The sequence below is a fragment of the Chrysemys picta genome, unplaced genomic scaffold (assembly GCF_011386835.1).
Source record: "Chrysemys picta bellii isolate R12L10 unplaced genomic scaffold, ASM1138683v2 scaf304, whole genome shotgun sequence".
NCBI classification, from domain to species: domain Eukaryota; kingdom Metazoa; phylum Chordata; order Testudines; family Emydidae; genus Chrysemys; species Chrysemys picta.
Genome location: NW_027053011.1, coordinates 1 through 24,059, shown reverse-complemented (window position 1 = coordinate 24,059; position 24,059 = coordinate 1). Strand labels below are relative to the sequence as shown.

The window sequence follows — 24,059 nt, the reverse complement described above, 5'->3', positions numbered from 1 at the left end:
TAACCCTTATGCTGGGGAGCGCTGCCAAGCAAAGTCTCCTGCTGCAGGCCCACGGCCCTGCCCAACATAAGGGCTGCAGAACGGGGCCCTCAGAAGGGGGGTTACTACTGTGTCCTGAGGAGCATAAGGGATGGGACCTGTCGGAACCACAGGCTTCCCCCAAGGCTTTGGGGGCTAAAGGAGTCAGCTTCTGAAGTGGACACTGTGCCCTGTCACCAGTGATTAGTGGGAACCGGGCTAGCACTCTGGCTCTACGGTGCTAACAGCTAATTGGGGGCCTGAAAGGGGTGAGCCGTGGGGTGCTAGACCTTAGTCAGCCCTGCCCCTGCAGCACACATGGTAGCAGATGGGACAGAGTGAGTCCCAGCTCCAGGATGGTACCACAGCCAGTGCTGCGAACGGGGCTCCATGCACCCTGCTGGTGCTAGGCTGGGGTCGGCAGCACACAAGCCCTCTCCGTATTTCGGTACCGGCCGGCAGATCCCAGCTCTGCTGAACGACGAAGCGTGGAGAGGGGCCTGCAGCCGCTTGCAGAAGGAATGAGACCCCAGGCACCCAGGAGGTGCAGAGGCCAGCAGCAGGATGCAGGTGGCAGGATCCCTCTCGCACATCCAGGATCTGGGGCTGCTGAACGGGCTGTGGGACAGATTGGAATGATCCCGTTGAGTCTCTCAGCTTGGGAGCCTCCCCGTGGCTGGCAAGGCCATGTCCCGAAGCACTGCCTGGCCACGCCCTGGTCAGCAGAAAGCCCTGTGCATCATGGAAACCCAGCGTGGGGCTGGACGGGAACGACGCCCCCTAGCCGTGGAAGCGGGCAGTTCACAAAGCCCCAGCTGAGACGCCGTCACCCCAGAGTCCTGGAAACTGGAGCACACACAGGCCAGGCCGCTCCCAGCTCTTCACAGCCAGGGAGAGGGGCTGGGGCCTGGGCCCGCCAGGGAGCCTGACAGTCGCCCTGGCTCCGGCCTTTCCAGTGCCTAGGTCGGGCCGTTCAGCAATCTTCTCCAGCTCCAGAGCTTCACTGTCAGGTCGCTGGGGAAAGAAGAGAGAGAGGAAGTGAGGCCGGGGGCTGCCCCCGCCCCAGCTGGGAGAGGCAGCACAGCGAGACAATCAGCTACAGGCCACGCCCTGCCCCCAACTCCCCCGTCCCCAAATGCATCACGCTGCAGCCCAGGAGAGCAAGGCCGCTGTGCCCCAAGCGGGCGGGCACCGGCGCAAGGAGGGAGCAGATGCGCCCAGCTGCCCGCCAGCGGGATAATCCCCCAGAGCGCCAGTAACGGGGCACTCTGCCAGAGCGCAGGCTCAGCCAGTGGCACCTCACTGGCAGTGGCCAGTGACGCAGTGGGGAGTGGGGATGGGGCGGGGATTCCCCCAGCAGTGGCCCAGGAGGAGCAGTAGTCAGATGGGCAAACCCCATGCAGCCCCGAGCTGGCCGCTGGATCCAATCACCTGGGGGACTGGGAGGTGGGGGGCAAGAGGACAGTCTCCTCTTGCAAAGAGCTCTACATGGGGGAAAATCCAAAAGAATCTCATACTGTTAAGAAGCAGCTGAGACCAGAGCGGAGAGAGAAGAGACAGAGAAAGAAAAGGAGAGAGAGCCAGAGGGGGTGAGAGCCAGAGAGAGCAGGAGGAGGGTCAAGGCAGGCTAGTGGCACGCCCTTTATGGCAACGACGTGGTGAGGAAGGCAGGGGGTGAGCCCAGGCACGTAAGTCCATAGCTTTACCTGGCAGTCACTGCGGCACAGAGAGAAACAGAGGGGGGGGGGGGGGGGAAGAGAAAGGAAAGGAGAAAAGGGACATGGTTGGAAAAGAGGAGATCAGAGACGGTGCCAGAGACATTGTGAACCCGGGGACCCCCTCTGGGGCCAGGGCTGTGCACAGGGGCCAGGGAGCGGAAGGAGGGGGCGGTGGTGCTCTCATTGGAGATGCACAAGGCGCCGTCGAGGAGGAGCTGGTGCCCGGTTGGCAGGAAGTCCGTTCTCTGCGCTGAGGGTGGCAGGGCCAGCAGCACCAGGTCTGGCTTGTCCCGGCACATCAAAGGAGCTGGCAAGAGCATCCCAAAAGCATGGCGGGGCAGGGCAGGACCAGCGCTTGGCATAACTGGATGGGGCAGAAGAGCCTCACTGTGGGGCGACCTAACAATGGCTGAGAGATGGAGGAGACGAGAGGCTAGATGGGGAGGGGTTGGGGGCCCTGCAGCCGACTGCTGCCCCACACCAAACCGCCTGCAGCCCGGTTCCGGCGCTGTTCCCATCCCTCGCTCCCAGTGCCTTTCCAGGCCCTGCCACATGGGGGGAGCAACAGTGGGTTTGGAGAGCTCCTGCAGCTCTGCTGCACTGGGGTGAGTTGGGGGTCAGATCTCCCTCCCCCATGCCGCAGGGGCCTAGCCTTACCCACTGCCCTCACCTGGAAGCAGTGAATATGTGCTTGGAATTGGTGCAGATGGCATTGATGGGGCTGTCGTGGCCCTTGATCTCCCCAACGGGTGTGAAGTTCTCCACGTTCCAGACCTTCACCACGCCCCCGCGGCAGGCGCTCAGCAGCATGGGGCGGCCGGGGACGAAGGCCAGGGCGCAGACCCAGTCCTTGTGCGCCTTGGGGATTTCCTGGCAGGCACAGAGACAGGGCAGAGCCAGTGAGCGCCCACGATCCACGCTGCCAGCCGGGGCCATCAAGACCCAAACTGCCCCCTGAGCTCCAGGGCAGGGTCAGGCCAGCAGCCAGAGCCAGATGCTGGGTTTGCAGCTGGCTGCTGGCTCTGTAATGGGCTGAGACAAACCCCCCACATCTGTACCGTGGCTGAGAGCTGGAATTTTTAAGCTCCGCTCGATTTCTCATCAAGCAGCAGCCGAGGATTTGAATTCAAGACAAGGGGACTCTGGTGAGCTACAGAAGCAGCTCAGCAGGAGAGAAGAGGGCTCCGCCCCAGGAGACAATTGCTCATTGGGATTGACCAGGGGATCTCCAAGCTCTAATCAATCCAAACCGAGCTGGCAACCAGGATACGAGACACACAAGATGGGGGAGAGAATCTCTTTGATTGGACCAATTTCGGGGGGAGGGGGGGGAAGGGACAAGTCTGCAAACTCAGCTCTTCTTCCAGGGTGGGGCTTGAAAGCTTGTCCCTTCCACCCACAGGAGCTGGTCCAATAAAAGAGATTCCCCCTCACCCCCCATCTCTCTAATTATTTGTCTGCCATCAATCCTCAGCGCTCCAGTGGGAAGAAAAATGAGCATTAGCCTCATTTCATAGGGGAGAGACTGTGGGGGAGGGTCACACAGCCACAAATGGTGACTAGCTCTGGGCAGCTCCATTTTGGGGGACACCCCGACCACCCCATTCTCAGAGGGGCGGAGCCCCCACTGCTCCCCTTGACTCCCACAGTGCCCAGCTCCTCTGAACAACCCAGCCCCGGGCGGGCACATGGTAGGTTCTCCAAAACAGAGCCCCCCACCACCAAAAAAATAAATAAATAAATAAATAAAAAATCAATGGAGGCCTCTGAAATGTTAGCCAAGTCTCATGGCAGAGCCAGACCTCCTGCCTCCCAGCACCGGCCTGCACGCCCCCTTCGGCTGCTGCTCTATCCCAGACCCACCGGAGGCCATCCCCACACTGCAGCGCGCCACCACTGACCTGGAGAGCCAGGCACCGCGGCCTGTGGGGCCCGGAGACCAGACAGCCACACTCACCGGGTCAGAAATAGGGACAACGCCGAGCGCTATCTACCCCTAGACCAACCTGTCCCCCTTCCCCATAGGCCACTGAGCCCTTTAACCGCAGCAGGTGGGACCCAGCCCTATAGAACTGGCTACCGTGCATTGCCCACGGCTGTAAACTGCCTTCGGGACCCACCCTGCCAGCCACTGTCGTTTGCAACCCCCGGGGCTCTTCCATTGCCTGGAGGCCCCATGTGCAACGTAGGGATGGGGTCTCTGTGTCTGCTCTCTGATCCTCTGCCCCCAGGATGGCGGGAGCACGCTCCAGACTGGACAGCGACTCTCCAGCAGGTTCTAAGTCCTCGCTCCAGACCCTGGCACTGGCCCTCGAAACGGCACGCTGCGGGTCTAGCCCATCTCTCTGCCCCCCGCCCAGCAGCAGGGCCTTCCTGCTCGTCCCCCTCCGTACCTGGAGGAGCTCCTGCTGCTCCAGGTCCCACTTCTTGATCCCGTTGTCCCCGGAGCCGCTGAAGAGCACGTCGCCCTGGATGACCAGACACTCGATGCCGTCGTAGTGCGGGGGCTCGAAGTTATGGGTGGGGCCGACATTCCCCACCACGCTGTCCGCAATCTCAAACATCTGCAAGGCAACAGCCCGGAGGGCAGCTGCTGTGAACCCCGGTGGCAAAGGAGACCAGTCGCTCTCAGGTCATTAGGCCAGCAACAGCCCGCTGAGATCAACAGAATGGCTCCTTCCTGCCCACCATGGGAGCAGAGTTAGGCCGACGCTGGGCGCTCTGGACAAAACCACCCAGTATGTCCCCTCCTCGCCAGGCCTTTGGTGGGCAGCGAGCCCCTGTAGCTGGCACCTACGGGAGAGCGGCTATGCATGGGGGTGGGGAGGGCTGGCACAAGCAGCGGTTCCTGGGCTCAAAGGCCCCTCGTGCTGCCTGTGAGCGGGAGGGAGGGAGGGTCCCAGGGTACCTTGACGTAGTGATCCTTGGAGCCGGTGACGACCAGGTCATGGTTGCTCGCAGTCTGGTTCACAGTGAGACACATCACAGGCCCGATGTGGCCGGTCAGCTTCCCGATAGGCTGCAACCTACAAGCAGGAGCCCGGGGTGCGCTCAGCAGGAGGCGCTCGTTCCTGCAGGCCCTTCGCTGGCCCAGTCTCCAAGGCTCCCAGCAGGGACCCTCCCAGCCCCAGGCCCCTCTCCACCATCCCAAGCAGAAGTGGGGACCTCGGGCTCCGGGGTGCAGAGCACGGAGCAATCTCAGGGATACCACATCCCTCAGCACCATGGGCCGTGACTGTGGCCTTGGGCTAGGGGCAGGGAGCTGGGCTCAGATGCGGTGTCAGGGGGTGACCGGCTTGTCCACCGATCTCCTAAGGCAGGGGCGGGGAAAGCTACGGCCCGCAGGCTGGATCCAGCCCGTTAGTTAATTTCATCTGGCCCGTGGCGCCCTCTCCCACCACCCGCTGCAGGGGAAGCCCCAAGCCTCCACGCCCCCCAGCAGGTAAGTGGCCCGTGATTGATTTTTTCTGTGGGTCAATGGCCAGTGACAGAGAAAAGGTTCCCCACCCCTGCCCTAAGGGCTGCAGCTGGGAGAGGAGCACTGGGTCCTACTTTCAGCCCCCCTTGGGCGTGATCAGCAGCTGCTGGGGCTGATGTAGTGCAAAGCCCAAGACAAACAAGCTAAGCTGCTCCACGCTGGGGTTTGTGCCAGTGCAGCTTCCCCCGGTGCCAGTCCAAATCCGCCCCTGCCTCAATAACACAGCTTCCAGCCGGGAGGGAGCGGGCCCCCGCTCAGCCCAGAACGACTGCTCCCTCTGCCTACGCAGCACCCGTCTGCCTCCCCACAAGAGCTGCCCCTGCCTGGGGGCCCGAGTTAGCCCCGCCCGGACCTGTTGAGCTCCCAGATGCGGACAGAGTTCCCAGCGGCAGCGTAGAGCATGGTGCCGGTGGGGTTGAGTGCGATCTGGTTGATCTGGTGCTCGCCCTGCACGCTGGCGATGGTGCGGGTGGTGGTCCCAGCACAGGCATCCCCAGAGATCACCTGACCTGAAGAGCTAAGCCAAAGAGACAAACAGGTGAGCCTCAAGGCAGAGACTCTTGGGGGAGGGAGGGGGCAATTTACACAATGTGGAATGGAAGATCTAGCCCATTGTGGACTGATTAGAAGGCTGGACAGCGTCTGTCCCCAGTCATCTATAGGGGGAAGCAACGCCACTTCCTGGCCATATGCAGTGCCAGGGGTGCCAGGATGAGACCCCCCCGCTCAGTCCCACGTCCCCTCAAGCCGGGAGCAACGGCACAGCAAGGGTGACCCAGGCAGCACCTTTCGGCACCCAAGGGAGGTGCCTTGCCGCGCAGCCAGCCAGACCCGTACCAGCAGGCATGCCAGCTCCACGCCCGGGGCGGAGCGACACAAACCCCACTCCTGGCCTGGAGTTGATGTTGACAGGCAGCCCAGGCATGTTCCCGCCCAGGGCCGGCGCTTCCATTTAGGCGACCGCACCAGGATTTGGGGGAGGAGGGGAGGGGCGGCAATTCGGCAGCGGGGGGTCCTTCCGCGCTCTGGGTGTTCGGCGGCAATTCTACACTTGCTCCAGGACCCGCCGCCGAAGTGACCCGAAGACCGGGAGCGTGGAAGGACCCCCCCACCGCTGAATTGCCGACGACGACCGGAAGCACAGAAGGACCCCCCCACCGCTGAATTGCCGCCGCCGACCGGGAGCACAGAAGGACCCCCCCACCGCTGAATTGCCGACGACGACCGGGAGCACGGAAGGACCCCCCCACCGCTGAATTGCCGCCGACGACCAGGAGCACAGAAGGACCCCCCCACCGCTGAATTGCCGCCGACGACCGGGAGCACAGAAGGACCCCCCCACCGCTGAATTGCCGACGACGACCGGGAGCACAGAAGGACCCCCCCACCGCTGAATTGCCGCCGACGACCGGAAGCACAGAAGGACCCCCCCCACCGCTGAATTGCCGCCGACGACCGGAAGCACAGAAGGACCCCCCCACCGCTGAATTGCCGACGACGACCGGGAGCACAGAAGGACCTCCCCACCGCTGAATTGCCGACGACGACCGGGAGCACAGAAGGACTCCCGTCTAGGGCGCCAAAAACCCTGGCGCCGCTCCTGTTCCCGCCAGTCAGATTGGGGAAGCCTAAAAGAGAAGTCTCAGTCTGTGGCTGGGCACCAGAGAGAGGGGCTGTTTCGCTGGGGTCTGGAAACGGCCCTGGCAGCTGCAGATGGGTCATTACCCATCCCTGATCAAAGCAACTGTAGGGTGCACGGTGCCCCCCGAAACAGACGAGAGGAGCAACTTCCCTGAGAGCAGAGCACCAAGCCACCGAGCCTCCACGAGCCAGGCCAGGCCAGAACGACCAGCATTGCAGCATTCCTAGACTCAGCCCTGCAGACCAGCCCGGCCACTTGGCCTTTGCAATGCTGCCCTGAGTGCAGAACGCCTCCCCCTGCTCCCACGAGTGCCCTAGGGGAGCTCAGTCCCTGTGGCCCATCCAGCCTCTGGCACCTCTGCCAGACCTGCCAAAGGGGGGAGCGTCTATTAGTGCCAGGTGCGAGGTGAACATCCAGCCACTAGGAACCGGGCAGAGACCCCAACAACTCGCTTCAGGGATGTCACCACACAGCTGTTCAGCCTAATGACTCGTGCAGCATTGCTGCCCTCTGCTGGGGGGACCCAGAACTGCACCGGCCCGTTGTGGCTTTCAGGCAGGCCGGTGCCGTCTGAGCAAGAGGCTCCTGTCCTGCCCCCGCAGTTTGGGGTGGCTCAGCCCCTCCCCTGGGTAACAGGCTCACTCCCCAATGATCACACCCAGAGCTCAGCAGCCGGCCCGCCCCTGAGGCGCGCACCTTTGGATCCGGAGAAGAGCAGCTCGTTGGTGGCGTCCACGCGGAGAACGGGCTTGGAGTGTCCTTCCGCCACAGAGATGCACTGCAGCGGGGCCGTCCGGGCGCTCCTGGCACCGCCCACGGGGTTAATGAGGCCCTTTCCGTGGGAGAGAGAGAGCAAGGGTGTCAGCAGGAGGGCGCTGGCTGGGTGACCCAGGACGAAGCCAGATCCCGCCCCACCAGGCTGCCAGGGCCTGCTAGCGGGACTCCGGAGCAAAGCAAACCACAGACAGAAGCTGCTGGGCAGCCTGCTCCCCAGACAGGCCCCCCGGGGCAGGTCACACCCCGTTGGTGCTAAGGGCTCAGAGACTCGTGCAGACCCTGCCTTGGCTTGGGGCAGGGGCTTGGAAAGGAAACGGGCTTCACCCCCTGGCCATCTCGCTGCTGGCACAGATAAGCTACCCACCTCTCCCCGTGAGAGCTGTGGGTGGCCCCTGTGCCCCATCCAGGCAAGATCCCAAAGCCAACAGAGTCCAGGCTGCTGCATGGCACACGCTGCCCCATCCCCTGTGGAGTCAGAGACTAGCAGGGACAGGCTGGCTCCGGACCCAACCCCCAGAACCTCCAGGCTTGAACAAACTGGGGCCCTGCTCCAGCCGCGCTATGTGGGGCATAAGGGCACCACCCTGTGGCCAGCGGGGGGGAAGCGCCCTCTCTCCATCTGACCCACTCCAGTTTTGCAATGAGCTTCACCCTGTTTTGGCAGATGGGGAAGGGATTTTTAACAGATCACAATCGAATCAATGGCAGAGCTGGGAACGGAGCCCAGGAGTTCTCAATCCCCCGAGAACAGGGAGAGAACCCAGGAATTCTGGCTCCCTGGCCAGGAGACAATCCTGTCTCAAACCAGTTCTAGGCTTTGCCCCAGCAACAGCCAATGGGGCTGTGAGCAGAGTTCAGAGGGAGGTTCTAGAGTGCTGAGCACATGAGAATCGACACCCCTGAGGAAAGAGCCCAGGTGGAAGAGCCCATCATGGAGAGGGTTGATAGCCCCAAAGCAGCTTCCCAGCCAGAATCTCTAAGCACCTCCCCTCCTCCCAGCAGGGTTGGATTACAGGTGGGGACACTGAGGCAAAGGGAGGGGAAAGGGCTAGCCCAGGGTCACACGGCACATTTGTGGCATGGTTGGAATGGATTTTTTGAGGGGCGCTGAGCACCCACTACTCCAGCTGATGGTGCTCAGGGTGTCAGAGTCAGGCCCACGGTGTCTCAAATAGGCACCCAAAGGCCAGTGGGGAGATGCTCCTCTGCCAGCCTGGCCCTTTTGATGTGCAGGGAATGGGGGAAGGAGAGTTGTCCTGGCACACACACTGCCTTGGGCTAGCGTAATTGGTTCTATGTGGCTCGTGTTGCAAACCCAGGCATGCTGGGGGCAGAGCCAGGGCCTTAGCACACCCCATTAGGGGAACTCTGGGTTGTGGCATAGCTGGCAAGCAGCCCTTTGGGAGGTTGCAGTGAGTTAGAGCAACCCCAAGGCTGCTCTAATATATCTGGGAGGCTGCACAGGCCTTAACAGCAGCCACAGGATCCTCGGTGCCAAGAGGCTGCATCCCAGGTGTTTACTCTTTGCAGATGGGGAAACCGAGGCACAAGACAGGGATAACAATCCTGACCAGCCTCGCCATGGGTGCTGGGAGGCTGAAGCCACGTTTGTCAAGTGCTTGGAGATGTCTGAACTGAAGGTGCGAGAGAAGACAACAACAACAACAACAAAAAAGCAGCATCATAGCCTGGACCCTCCAAGCATCCACCGGCTCCAACAGCTGGCCTGCCCTGCCTCTTGCAGCTAGGCCAGACACAGCGCAAGATATCATCACTACCCGCCCCGCCCTCGAGGCAGAATAGAGCATGCAGCTGTCCCCATTCAGTGAAAGCACCGTACGCTATCCGCTTAAACCACCAGCACTGCATTTCAAGACGATGGCTCAGACCTTAAGGCATTGGAGACCAGAGGCAGAAAGGGACTTCCACAGCCGGACACGGCATGCCAGGGCCATGCGGGGAAGCAGAGAGAAGGAAAGAGGGACACACAGCGAGCAAGAGCAGCACCAGGACAGAGTCCCAATAGATTTAGCAAAGAAGCAAGGCCCAGAGTTTGGCCAGCACGGATTCAGCATGCAGGGCAGGGGGAGGGAAATGCGAGAAGCAGGAGAGTTCTAATCAATAGAAAGTTGTATGTACCTCAGCACCTCCGAGACAGAGGAATCGCTGTCGTCAGACCTAGGGACAGAAAATTAGCAGGATTACGGGAGAAAAAATCCCGGATGAGAGAGGCAGCAGCGGAGTCAGAGAGTGGAGTGTTGTTATTGCATCCAAGCTAGCGGGGTAGAGAGGGAGGAGCGGACACAGAAAACCAGAGAGGAAAGGGGCAGAGGAGCAGGAAGGGACACGTGGCTCGGACACAAGATCTTTCAGGCTGGACTGGAGTCATTCAGCCAGAAGGGACTGTTACAATCACCCAGTCTGACCAGTACAGTGCACGCCTGAGGCCTCGCCCGGGGATTCCTGCATCCAGTCTTCATTTAATCTTCCCATGGTCCCCCCTGTCTCATCACTGCCACCAGCCATCCAACCTAGCCCCTCAGGTTCCGCACTCCAGGTTTTGGGGTATGGCTGGGGCGTTCTGACACGGTCCGGCTCTGCGCTATCGTGTGGTCTGATAGCAGGCGGGATGGGGACCAGGGGCTGGTCCTGAGCTGCAGGCAGCGCCATGGGCTCCCCCAGGTTAGAACATCGCCGCCAAACTGGGATTCTGCAGGGAGGCAGATGGGAGGTGGTTGCTACCAGCTCCCATAGGGCCAGGTCCTCGGGAGCTGTAAATCAAAGCCGCTCTGCTGCCCCCACGGCAGCTAGGCCAATTTGCACCCGTGCAGGGGCTGGCCCGTGACAGTCAAAGGCAGTCCTAAGGTGGGCTCGTTCCTCCGTAGAAACCAAAGGCTGCCACTGGAGAGCACCCCCACCCCACCTCCGAAGGGTCACAGCCCCTGGCACCAGGAGCAATCGGAGCACCTACGGGCCACTGGCAGAAAGCTCACCCCACCCAGAGCAGCCATGTCACCTCCTGAGGGGGACCAGGACCTGTGAGCAGCCGGCATCTCCCCACAGAGCACAGTGGGAGAGGGAGCAGGGCCCAGAAGGGGCAGGTGCGATGGCACAGCCAGTGCCACACAGAACCGGGGTAGGGCTGACTGGGAAATGGCTTCCCCACCGCCTGGGGACCCCTGCCAAGCCCAGCGCTGACGAGCCCCACGCTTCGCTGGGGACGGGATGGCGGCTTAGTGTCCTCAGCTAGAGCCCCCTGGACCCACCTCACCCGCTTTATAACTGCAGCCAAACCCACCCAGCAGCGTCCCTGCGGGTGAAATTCTCCTCTGCCAGCAGCCAGTGTGACAGCCGCCATCTTGGCCAACACACTGGGGCCTGAACCAGGGCCCTCCAGAGCTACCAGCAGGAGCTAAAGAGCCCAGGGCCGCTAGTGGGGCTTGTGACAGCCCCAGCCCACCAGGGGATCCCCACGGGCCCAGCGGGGGACCAGGCACTGCCACGTGTGCGCACACAACGCTAAAGGCCAGGGCACCGCTTCAGGCCTGTTCTGAGGGCTCTAGCAGTGCAATGTTACGACGAGCCTCCAGCTGGATCATCTACAGGGAGGGCATCTGCCACCCCAGGCTCTCAACAGCAGCTGCTTCTGCCTGAGCTAAAGGCCCAGGCTTGGCAGCTCAGGGGCAGCCCTGAGACAAGGTCCAGCCAGTAGAGGGGGACCAAAGACCCCCCCTCCATATCAATGGGGTTATAGACAGGTCTGGCATAGGGCCCCTGCCCAGGGAGATGCTGCCCCATGTGAAGTTCTACTGCACCGGTATCGCAGCTCTCTGCCTTCGCCCTGGTCGCTTCACGAGCCCGGCAGGAGCCTGGGGCTGACTCCAGCTGGGACTGCCGGGCCCGAGGCAGAGCGGGGACGGTACCTGGGGACAGCCATGGGAGTCACCGTCTGCCATTCACTGCTCTTGGGGCTGGGCTCCCTGGAGCTTCACCCCCCTACCCGCTCCTTGCCCCGCGAGGCTCTTACTTGTCCAGCGCGGAGCCCTGGTTCTGGTTGCTGGTGAGGCGGGAGAAGACGTTGCGGTCATTGCGCGGCCTGGTGGGAGGGGATGAGGGAGACGTGAAGCCAACGTCCGAAGTCCTGAGCCAGGGTGTTCAGAAAGAGACCCATGATCACAAGCCTGGTCCGGGGATCTACCCCCTGCCCCGCACCTCCACTCAGCACAGGGAGGCCTGCAGTGCCAGCCCATGGTGAAGTGATTATTCCCCTCTATTCGGCACTGGTGAGTCACATCTGGAGTATTGCATCCAGTTTTGGGCCCCCCGCTACAGAAAGAATGTGGACATATTGGAGAGAGTCCAGCAGAGGGCAACAAAAATGATTAGGGAGCTGGGGTACATGACTTATGAGGAGAGGCTAAGGGAACTGGGTTTGTTTAGTCTGCAGAAGAGAAGAGTATGGGGGGATTTGATAGCAGCCTTCAACTACCTGAAGGGGGGGTTCCAAAGAGAATGGAGCTTGGCAAATGACAGAATGAGGAGTAATGGTCTCAAGTTGCAGTGAGGGAGGTCTAGGTTGGATATTAGGAAAAACGATTTCACTAGGAGGGTGGTGAAGCACTGGAATGGGTTCCCTAGGGAGGTGGTGGAATCTCCTTCCTTAGGGGTTTTTAAGGTCCGGCTTGACAAAGCCCTGGTGGGATGCTTTAGTTGGGGATTGGTGCTGCTTTGAGCAGGGGGTTGGACTAGACGACCTCCTGAGGTCCTTTCCAACCCTGATATTCTATGATTCTATGGCACAGCTGGATCCAGCACCCAGCGTCGTGCCTGGGCAAAGCCGAGTGAACAGGCCGGTCCCCGATGGGGAGCTAGGCCCATGTGCTCTCCAGCCTCTCCCCACTCACCTGGCAGGCTGCCCCCGGTCATAGGATTTCCTCCGGGTCAGAGGCGAGGTGTCCGAGCCACGGGACTGCCTAGGGCTGGAACAGATCAAGACCAGATCAGCAATCGCCCCTCCTTGGGGCCAGGGCCCTTCAGCACTGAACAGGCCTACTCCAGAGCAAGCGAGCCAAGAGCCCTGGGGCAGCGCACAGATCCACCTCCCGAGCCAGGGGTCCAGCGGGCTGGATCAGGCCCCGGCAGGGCCCAAGGCCAGGCCAGCGGCCCCGGCTAAGGGTTTGCGCTGTGAGCACAGGTCCTGTTGGCTTCATCACCGAGACTGCTGCTGGAGAAGGCAGCTCCGTGCCTTCGATAAGAGGGCTGTGGAGACTGGACGCCCAACTCTGTCCGACAGCAGAACCCGGTTTGTGCCCGCCTTCCCCAGGCCCCGTCCCCCCGACGGGCAGTTTGTGGACACTGGCAATCCAAGATGGCAGAGCAAGCTGGCCCCACCACTGCATGCTGGGACAGGCTGGCTCGATCGAGAGGAGTCCAGACTCAAGGCTCCAAGGGCAGAATACGATGGCCCAGCCCACCTCTTCCCCCAAGGGCCTGTAAGCACGTGGGGACCATGCTTGCCAGGGCTTACAAGGTGCTGCCGCGGGTGGGCAGGCTGATGGTGCGGGAGACCTTATCCTTGTAGTAGGAATCCCGGATGGAAAAGCCGATCCCGTCTTCCTTGATCTCCATGAGGGATACCAAGGACTTAGTGATGTTCTTGGTGGAGATGTCCAACGTGGGTCCCAGGCACTCGGCCGACACAGCCTTCATCTGGCCTGACAGCTTGGGTTCCCCCTATGGCGTGGCACAGGGAGGGGTGGGCTGAGAGGCGAGGAGTTCACTGCCCCGAGGGTAGCACGTGGAGCGAGTCTGAGACGCTGGCGCCCCTTGGCCATTCAGTTCCAAGAAGCCTCTGGGGCCAAGCACCCAGCAGTGGCAGATCTAGAGAAACCTTTCAGTTGGGCCCCGGTTGCCAGCATTAACGTTTCATGAGCTCATTAATGAGGGCAACAGGAAGTACCCCCTGTGCAAGGCTGAAACGTGTATGGCCCAGAGTGCCGGAGCAGCTCTCCCAGGAGGATTCGGCACATGGAGGGACTGGTCCAGTCAATTAGCCTCTGGGAAGGGCGCACAGCACCAGGGTGTCACATGGGTTTTATTTGCTCCCAGAGGAGGGCTAGACAGCACCAGGGCACCTTGCCTGGATTCAGGGAAGCCCAGTACAGCTCAATGATGTGGCATTTGTGGGTTTAAAGTGGGCTCTACGACTCAAGGAGCCATTTATAGGGCCAAAGTAACACGCCAGGCACGGCTGTCACCAGGAGACCAGACCCCGGGCTATTTCAGTTCCAGACCCAAGACATTCCGCCCATGGAGAAGACTCCCGCCAAGGGCCACCACCCAGCCGTGAGCACAAAGGGAGAGGGGGTACAATGGACCAAAGACCCCACATCTGGACGTTAAATGGCCCTGTCTGTGGCTGTGAACTGACCTTGAACTTGAAGTCGTCCTGGCTGGCCGAGCCCTTCATGGTGAAAGACTGGGAGAAGCTGTAGGAAACAAAGGGTTAAATGGCCGATCCCCTTTAAGGCTTAACTTAAAGCTAAAGGAAGAAACCACTGCCCATCACCCCCACCCCATAACACCCTATCACCAGCCCGGCTACGGTTCCTCCTCCCATTCCCCGAGGTACAGCCCATCCCCCGGTCCCTTTCGGGGCCTTCTTCCCTCCCAGCTCCGTCTTGCCCCTGGCCCTCAAGAGGAACCATTACTGGGACAGTTCTGTACAGCCCCTGCACGTCGGGTCACACGTAGGAGCTCCGAGGGGCTGGAGCATGCTCAGTGCAGACAGAACCTGGAGAATTTAGCTGCCAAGCTCTAACGGGTCTACCTTGCCAATGAGTGCCACAGAGATGCGCCCCCCTCCCTCCATAGATCCCGCCGCTCAGGGGCGCACGAGGCTGGGACACTGCACGCTCCCTGGTGCGCTTACCTCCCCTCCGAGGCCAGGCTGAACTCCCAGATCTCCTCGTCCGTGCTGGCGTAGGACGTTCTCTGCACAAGGAACGGCCGACAAGGGTGCGTCAACGCGACAGAGGGTGGGAGGGCACCGCACTGGGCTGGTCCGATCAGAGCCAGCCAGCAGGTGGTTGCCAATCAGCGTGTGGCCCTTTACGTCCTTGGGACCCCCCCAGACCACTGCTATCATTAACTCTTTGCCACCAAAGCGCCATCAGTGCATCCTCACGGCTGGACAGGCTGTGACCATGTGGGCTGATACGTCTGGATGAAGCGGGCCGATCACTCCTGCCCACAGGGTCAGAGCAATGCCAAGAGCCCTGGGGTGGGCTCCATCTGTCCCAATGGGCAGACGTGCCATCTGTAGGGGCAGGGAAACACCCCAAGCCTTCCCAGCTGCTGCCAGCCCCAGGCCCCACATCAGCGCTGCCGGCTGCTTTGCCAGCCAATGCCCAGTACTCACGGGGGTCCCCAGGAGGGAAAAGCCCAGCACCCACCTTGCTGCACGTTGTGGATGAGCGCCTGCAGCTCGGGGTGGGACTCCGCTTTCTCCCGCAGGGCATCCAGGATCACATGGTTCTGGGAGGAGCCGGTCACATCCGTTTGTCTCAGGCGCCCTTCCAGCAGGCGAATCTGGGCTTCTTTCTGAGCCACCTGCAGCCCCTGTTTGGCGGGAGCAGGAGGTTACCTTCCGTCCAGCACACAGGACGGGCCAGTGGGTGGGACGGGGAATCAGCTCCTGACTTCAGTCCCTGTCCCTGGCCACAGATGCAGGTTCCACACCAGCCTCACTCAGCTGCTGCTTGTACCCCTGTGACAATGCGGTTCTGGCGGAACCCAACTGAGAGTGCCAACTCAGGACAAATTGCTCAAATAGGGCAGTTATAGCCCAAGGCTGGGGTTTTTTCCACCTCTAAGGCAAACCAAACCAGCCAGACTAGGAGGACTTTGGTCTCACCCCACTGGCTAACCGCAAGTCTCACAAGCGGTCTCCTTAGACACTCCAGTTTCCCAGTATTACCACCAGTGCCACTCGTTATGGGGACAAATGGTTATGAAAACCAATACCCCAGTAAAAGAAAAAAGGTTCTCCTGATCCCAAAGGACCAAGCCCCAGACCCAGGTCAATATACAAATCAGATCTTACCCACAAATCACGCTATTGCCAATCCTGTAGAATCTAAAATCTAAAGGTTTATTCATAAAAGGAAAAAGATAGAGATGAGAGTTAGAATTGGTTAAATGGAATCAATTACATACAGTAATGGCAAAGTTCTTGGTTCAGGCTTGCAGCAGCAATAGAATAAACTGCAGGTTCAAATCAAGTCTCTGGAATACATCCCCCGCTGGGATGGGTCCTCAGTCCTTTGTTCAAAGCTTCAGCTTGTAGCAAAGTTCCTCCAGAGGTATGAAGCAGGATTGAAGACCAGATGGAGATGAGGCATCCGCCTTATATAGTCTTTTCCAGGTGTAAGAACACCTTTGTTCTTACTGTGGAAAATTACAGCAAAATGGAGTCTGGAGTCACATGGGCCAGTCCCTGCATACTATGCTGAGTTACAAGGTGTATCTGCCTTCTCTCAATGGGTCCATTGTATAGCTGATGGTCCTTAATGGGCCATCAAGCAGGCTAGGCAGAGCTAACACCATTTTGTCTGGGATGTCACCCAGCAGCATAGCAGAAGTTTGAAATACAGACAGTATAGAGCCAATATTCATAACTTCAACTACAAAATTGATACACACATATAGACAGCATAATTATAACCAGTAAACCATAACCTTGTCTTAGACACCCCATTTGACCCCCTTTATACAAGATCTGGGTGCCACTACAGGACCTTGGTTGCAACAATGATCTATATGGTCCCAGAGGATATCAATAACGTCACAAACCCATTCCCCTCTCTGGGTCCAGCAGCACACAGGCCAGGCAGGCCTCTCAGTCTCCCTCACCCATGCACAAAGGATGCCCCAGGCGCAGCCAAATAGCCCTGGCTCCAAACCTGACCTGCAGCAATTGTGATCCCACACTAACAGGGGGCCTCCTGGGATCCCATGTTCTGCGACCCACCCCACAGAGCTGCACCCCCACTTGAAGGCCCTTTGCCTGACCTTATCGATGGATGCCTTGAGGAAGTTGTCCAGCAGGAGGCGCGCCTCGGCCAAGGAGCAGGAGCTGATCACCACGGAGGTGTCGGTGGAGTCCAGCTCCTCCTACGGTGCAAGAGAGACCCCCGAGGGAGGGGAATTAGAAGGGCGCTGAGGGCGGTGAAGGGCAGAAAGCAGAGGGCCAGCAGAGACACCAGCGCCACGGAATCGGGGGCGGTTTCCTTGACTGGCTGACGCCGGCAGGGACGCAGGTGCTCTGTGAGCAGGCGGCGGGGAAGACGACTTGCATGCCAATACTGTGCATGAGCACTCGCACTGGACGTGTGCCTGGAACCAGGCCCCTGATTGGGCCATCTATGGGGACCGAACCACACACCTGCGGATTTAAAGAAGAGGAGCTTCTACCGCCTGGACGGCAGGAGCTGCTCGCTAGCCAGGTGACCAGAGCAGACCAAGGGCAGGTTTACACTGGGAACTTATACCAGCATAGCTATGTCTCTCCAGGGTGTGAAAATCCTGCCCCCCCCCCATCCCAGAGAGTGTAGCTCTGCCGACCGAACTAAACAGCCACCTCCTTGGGAGGTGGATTACCTACTCCGACGGGGAGCATCTACACCTAAAGCCTTGCAGCTGTAGCAGATTAAGCGTAGACATATACTAAAAACCTGTTTACGACCTCCAGCTGCTAGGAGAGGAGCAGAGAGCTACACTGTGATGAACCTGGGTCAGACCCCCCATGTCATTAACGGTGCGTCCACAGCAAAGAAAAACCCACAGCAGCGAGCCTCTGGCCAAAGGATTCGGGCTTGCACTACGGGGCTAAAAGTAGCAGTGTAGACATTCCCGCTCATGGGCTCCAAGACCCTCCAGAGCCCAGGCTCCAGCCCTTGTGTGAATGTCTACACTCTTCGTTTTAGCCCCGTAGCCCTGCGAGCCAAGGCAATGGATCCAGGCTCTGAGACTTGTGCTGTGGGGTTTGCCTTGCAGCACAGACACCCGACAGGTGCCAGGGAGAAAGGCCTCATTATTAGGCTATTGTTTCTCTGTGGAAATATTTGATTAAACAAAAATTTCCTTTTTGGTCAAAATCCCACCCTCCCTTTACAAAAATCTGACATCAGAAAGAGACTCAATGTTTGACAACAGCTTTCAGCACAAGTTCGCGGTTTCAGAAAAGGGAAACTCTTTCCCAAGACCCCCAATTTTTTTGCCTTAAACCATCAAAACTGATTTTCAAAACCACAAAAATTCCAGATTCTCAGGGGTGGGGCGGGGGGGGGGAGGGGGGGGAGGAGAAACTGATTTTTTCTTCCCCCTGGGAAATTTCAAAATAAAAACTAAAAGGATTTGAGATTTCCTACAAAAGCAAACAGCATCTTCAACCCTCTCCCACGGCTACACCTGGAGTTGGCTCTGAATACCGGGCTGCCCCCTGGGCTTGGCTTCAGTCTAGGCTACAGGAATGCCACTGTGGAACTGGGCTGGGTCGAGGCAGTTTCTCACAGGAGGTTGTGTTGCCGTATACGCAGGGAATGGAGAAAGCCCATGTTCTAAGCATGTTTGGAGCCTGGCGGTGACCCAGGCTGGAGGCTGGTGCTGACATGGGTTTTTCTGTGCACACAGACAGGATTGAGCGTGGCTAGACCACGCCTTGCCCGCAGCACTGGATACATCATGGGTACATTTGTCCCATGGTAACGGACAGGGCTTCCACTGACTCCAGCATGTGCAGAACTCCCATCAGGGCTGTTGGGCCTAGCAGCTGGTGGTGGACATCATGCTCTCCGCAGCCGTCCCTTCCACAAATAAACCATCCAGCACCGATGGAGACCCTGGTGGACCAACATATAAGGGGGCTTCCTAAATCCTGGCCCCGACCTTGCAGACCATGCAGCGGAAGAGGGCTGATTCTTGGCCTCTGCTGTCCAAGCCAAGCCACAGCCATGTCCGTTAGCCTGGCGCCCACGGGCCTACGGCTGCCTATCGCACCAGCCCCGTGAGTGCTCAAGCAGCTGCTGAACTGGGCCTTATACAGCCGTCATCAGCAAACAAGCAGAGAAAGCAGCCAGACTGCAACAGCTGCTCTGTGACGTTTCTGTAGGGAGGGGGCGAGCTCTGGGGGCTAAGAGCAGGGAGCCAGCTCGGCCCTGACTCCCTGCGTGACCCACGACACGTTTCAGCCCAGAAGTTGGAGCTTAGAAAGCAAGAGGACCCTGCAAACCTGCCTCCTGCACCCCTTATGCTTAAACTGCCTAGAGGAAGAGTCCAGCCAGCCAGCCTCCTACTCACGCCCAGTCCCCACCCCAACTATCAACCAGCCCCCAGAGCACCCCCTTTCCCTTACAGCACACAATGCCCTGGGGTGATCTCCCCCACTCCCCCTCCCGTGAGACCAACTCCCCATATACAGACCCCCTGCACCTCACCCCGCCCGCAGGCCCCCTCCCCCGGCACCTTGGTCTCCTCCAGCTGCATGATGGTGGCCTGGCAGTCGGCGATGCTGTCGGTGATGTAGTCAATGTTGGCGGTCAGCACCTGATCTCCTCGTTCAGGCTCTGCAGGCCCTTCTGCTCCTCCGGGCTCTCCGCCTGCAGCTTTCCCCTCTTCCCTGCAGCAGCGCCAGCTCCTCGCGTTTCTGGGGGGCGGGTGGGAAGGAAACGCCTCAGCCGGCGCTGTCCAGGTGCCAGCAGCCTCCCAGCACTCCTGGCCCTCGGTCATGCTCAGGCCACCCAATCCCCACCAGGGCACTGCCCCCCACACCTCACCTTGATCAGCCGCTCCATGTCCGTCTCCAGGTTGACGATGGTCATCCTCTGCATGACAACGTCAAAGATGCGCCGCTCCAGCAACTGCCACTTGAGCCGGGCTGCCTTGCTGAAGGTCTGGCTCATCCCCTTCTTTGGGAACTTCTTCTGCAGTGGGATGGGACACGGTCAGGGGGCTTCCACCAGGCGGGCGCTCGGCCATCACGCCCGCTAGTGCTCAGGACAGAGGGGCATTTACACATCAGGTCTCCAGCCAATGTGGAGAGTCTCACGTGTCAAACCACATGGCAGAGTCGCCCACAATGATAGAGCCATCGTTTCCCGTGTTCCCACAGAACTCCGCTCCCATCTAACACCCAGGAGCCCGGGGCCTGAGGGCCAAGCAGGGAACGAGGCACGGGGGACACGGATTCGGAAGCACTGGTCTGACCTGACGGGCCGAGCCCCATTCACGGAGGGCGAAGGGTCTCCCAGGAAGTGGTCGATTTTCCGGTTCCACTGGCGCACGATGCTGGAGACCGAGCGAGAGTCGGACTCCGGTTCCGAGGAGGTGGTGCTGGTGGACACCTCCGCACCTGAGTCCAGCATGGCTGGCTTCTGACTCAGCCTCCCAGAGACCCCGTCCGACATGGGCTTGGCCAGGCGGCGCAGAGCAGAGACCTGGGTGAGAGCAGTGCCTGAGGGCTGGGCCTCCTGGGAACACCCGCAGGGGGCATCGCCCCCCAGCCGCAGAGCGACTCCAACGCTTCTCAGGTGGCAAAGTGAGCCCGGGAGCAGCTGAGCACCTTTCAAGAGAGCTGAGCCTATCTGGGCTGGGTGAAGGTCCGGTACCCTTGGATAGCAGTTTCCCAGAATGCATCAGGAGGGGCTGGGAAGGGGCTGGGATCGAAGCACCGCACCGTCCTGCGAGCTGTACGGGTGCTGGGGCAGGAGGCAGCCTGGACGAGTCATGTGACCAACTCAGCTGCCAGGACCCAGCTCCAGGAAGGAGGGAGGGGTACACAGCCTGTTGTGCACGGTTGCACATGGCATGCAGAGAATTCCTCCTTCCTGACCCCAGAAGATCAGCTGCCCCCGGAGACAGGCGTTTCCTCCCTCGCAATCACTGTCATCTCCTGCCTGGTTACTCTTGGCCATAAAACCACCAGGCTCTGTGGGAAATCCACAAATCCACCCCACCCAGGGCCAGCGCCTTGGGAACAACCCAGCATTGGCGGAACACGACCCACTGGGACAGCAGAGGGGACTATTCCGTCTGGAGAGGCCCCAGGGCCCTGCCCTGCCAACGGCCCGATCCAGGAGCCAGGCCTCAGCGCCCACCCAGTCACGGCCCCGTGAGCGGCTCTCCAGACCCCCGCAGGTGCAGGGGCTGGCACTCACCTCCTGGGTTTTCCTTCGCAGCACGATTTCCTGCTGCCGCTTCTGAGACTCCAGCGCCCGGATCTGAAACTGCGCAGGAGAGAAGCCGAGCCTCAGTCGAGTCCTGAGCGGGCGTGAGCCGCTAAAGAGGAACCCAGGGTCTGGGGTAGAACCCATGGCAGCAATGGGGGAAGGGGAGGGGACCCAGGGCTCCCCCACCCCCTTGCCTGGGGCCAGCACATGGCATGTTCTCAGTGCAGGCCATGGGCCAGATTTTGATCTCACCAGCAGCGGTATAAAACCTGGAGCAACTGGGGCTAATCGGGATTTATTCTGCTGTAACCGATAGCAGCACTGTGGCATTTGTACCTGCCCTGAGCAGCAACCAGAGATGCAGGAGGAAGCAATCACCTCCTCTGACCTGGGGAAGGCGGAACCTGCCACCCCACCAGGTGCTGATCTCAAGGGATGGACAGACAGATGGACATGTGGTTGGGAGAGGGGACGTGCTGCGCCTTCAGCAGGGGGAGGAGTCCCCAGACAGTCGGTGGGGTGGCTGGTTTCCGCACAGGGTGCCCAGCACACAGCTCCCCAACCAGGCAGGGTTTTACGCTGTTCTATGCTGCCGACCCCATTCCTGGCTTCACAGGACCTGCAGGCCTTGGCCGGCCAGTGGCCCAACACAGGCTCTGAGAGGAGCGGGCCTGGGGGCCAAGCCGGGCACTGATCCCAGCGGCCGGGCACCCGGAAGAGCTCTAACACACTGTCGAGCAGAGGTAGGGCAGGACTGAACGTGGAATGTTCTCGATGCAGGTGACGGCTGGATTCACATCGCAGCAGCAGCAGTGTAAATCTGGAGCGACTCCGCTAATGTCAATGCAGTTACTCCAGATTTACAATGAGCGTAATAGAGAGTGGAATCCGGTCCTCTGTTGGTGCAGCGCTTGCTCCAGATTTCCCATCGCCTTGCTCAGCCATCCCTGCGGCTCAGCCCCAGCTTTGCAGGGCTCCCCTGCTGCCCCATATCCTGAATGGCCCCACTCCCTGTCTCAGCCCTGCCCCGTCACAGGGGCTCCCCTGCCCCTGCCCCACCCTGCGTCAGGGACTCTGGGTGCAGGCTGGCTCACCCAGGTAACTGCTCACCTGTGCACAGGGGAGGGGACCTGACACATCATGCATCAGCGAAGGCTCTCCAGCACCCTCCCCATCTGGTCCCAAGGAGCCTGGCTTGGGGCATCTCCCCAGGAAAGGCCCAGACCCATTGGAGAACCCGCACTCCCCGCTGCACCCTGGCCAGCTGGTGTGGGAGCTCAGAGCCGAGTGAGGGGCACAGGCCCCAGCCAGAGCTGCCCTATCTGCAGAGCCTGGCGAGGAGCTGGGTTCTCACCTCCTGCCTGCGCTGCTCCTTCTTCAGCTGGGCGATCTCCCGATTCCGCTTGGTCTCCACCAGCCGCCTCCGCTGCTGCTCCTCCCGCATCTGCTTCATCAGTGCCACCTGCAGGCCCCCCGACAGCCACACCCAGCATAAGGAGTGTGCACAAGGGGCTGTGCCCATCCACCGTCCCTCCCCAGTTTGAAGAGCTAGCACAAGCAGGCCATGCCCCTCCAGCCCCCTCCTCCTCTGCCCAGCCAGGTACCTTCGCCTTCTTCATCTCTGCCACCTCAGCCTGCAGCTTCTTGAGCTCCCGCTCATAGCGCAACTGGTTCTTGAGCAGGCGAGCGTGTTCCTTCTGGGCTGCCTGCAGCTTCTGCAGGTCCCGATTCATCTCCTTCAGCCGCTTCTCGTAGTCCGCCTTGATCTTGTTGGCCTTCTCCTCCATGTAGCATTCCATGGTGCCTGAAGGGGGTGGCGCAGAGACGCTCAGAGTGCCAGGCTAGGCCGAGCCCATCACGCTCCATCCCACCCAGCTGCCCCCTGGACCCACCAGGCCCCCAGGGAAAGCACCCTCAGTGGGGGGCACTTTAGATTAACTCTTGGCCTCCAGGGACAAGCCTGTCTGGTCCAGCAGCTCAGGAGATGTTCAATGGCCGAGTAGCCCAGACCAGTCATTGCCTGCAAGCCAGAACCATGGGCCTATTTTAGACCAATAACCCCGGCAGCAGAGCAGTGCCAGGCGTGTGCCAGGGACCGCACCGCTCCAGGGACTGGGTGCACACTGTTCTCCTCCAGGCAGCCATTGCTGTTCAGCCCAGAGGGGGATGCTGCTGAGATGAGTTTGGTGGGACTCAGCTGGGGGCAGGTGTCTCAATCACTAAAGTCTCAGTTATAGCATCAGCTGCCCCACTCGGGGAAGATGCCCAGGACTGAAAAGCCCTGGAGTTGGAGCTCTCTGCATGGGCAGGCTACGCTGCTGCTCCAGCATTGGAGAGCCACAGTTTCCTCGCTGGGAGGAAGTCGGGAGCAGTTGGGAGCTTGGCCGCAGATGCCAGGCGGCTTTGCCTCTTTGCCTGGCCCTGTCTCCCTGACGCGTGTCAGAGCTTGGAGCTCCTCCGAGGGAAGGGACTTTCCCTGGGCCCTACACCCACTGTCTCCCCACAGCCAGCGGGCTGCACAGCTGGGAGGTCACGGGGTCACCAGGCCCAGCCCTGATCAAGAGGCGGGACAAGTGGCACACAGCCGAGGAGAAGGATCGATCCCAGGAGCTGGGAAGCCAGACACGGAGCAGCCAGCGGGAATCTCTGGGGACCGCAAGAGGGGCATGGAATGCAGGTGTTAGCGGGGGAATGGTCCCGCTATTGGGGGGAACTTTCCTGGCTTCTGCACTACCCCGGTGAAGTGGGCTAGCGAAAGGATCCGAGTCCTCGCTCCCACTTCCTTTACCCAGAGGCCTCCCTGCCCTTGAGAGCTCCCCTTCCACTCTCCTGTCTGGCAGAGTCCTCGTAAACCCCGACAAGGCTGGGCCCAGGATTCCTGGGGGGCTCGACCCCCAACCCTGCTGTGGTCACCCAGGACAGGGGCTAGGGTGTCCCCACTCCAGGGTACTCTCTCTGCACTGGGCACCTCCCTGACCCACTGATCATTTCATACAATTTAAAGCAAATACAAGTTGTTTAATTAACAATTAACTTTATAAAAGAATAAGGAAAAATGGGAAAGGTTAAAGGAAAACACATCACCCCGCTCTGTGGCAGGGAACATTACAAACAGTGTCTCTGGAACGTCAGGGAAGGTCACCGTCTGTTCCTTGTAGGTCCCAGGCTCCTTCTCAGGCCCTGGCTGTGCTGCAAAGACG

General features: G+C 60.2%; 1 protein-coding gene across 1 annotated transcript; it reads right to left on the bottom strand.

Annotated features, from left to right (window-relative positions):
* Positions 1 to 842: 842 nt before the first annotated feature.
* Positions 843 to 23,206, bottom strand: LOC135972210 (kinesin-like protein KIF21B). Its single transcript, XM_065579445.1, is given in 23 exon segments — positions 843 to 1,032; positions 2,407 to 2,606; positions 4,130 to 4,300; positions 4,645 to 4,762; positions 5,567 to 5,870; positions 7,553 to 7,688; position 9,328; positions 9,773 to 9,811; positions 11,661 to 11,774; positions 12,538 to 12,612; positions 13,161 to 13,366; positions 14,064 to 14,121; positions 14,565 to 14,624; positions 15,084 to 15,253; positions 16,706 to 16,807; positions 19,157 to 19,239; positions 19,242 to 19,310; positions 19,313 to 19,337; positions 19,468 to 19,614; positions 19,903 to 20,127; positions 20,848 to 20,916; positions 22,214 to 22,321; positions 22,464 to 23,206. Coding segments are annotated over 23 exon segments (2,730 nt in total). The 5' UTR covers positions 22,659 to 23,206; the 3' UTR covers positions 843 to 977.
* Between the last annotated feature and the right edge of the window lie 853 nt (positions 23,207 to 24,059).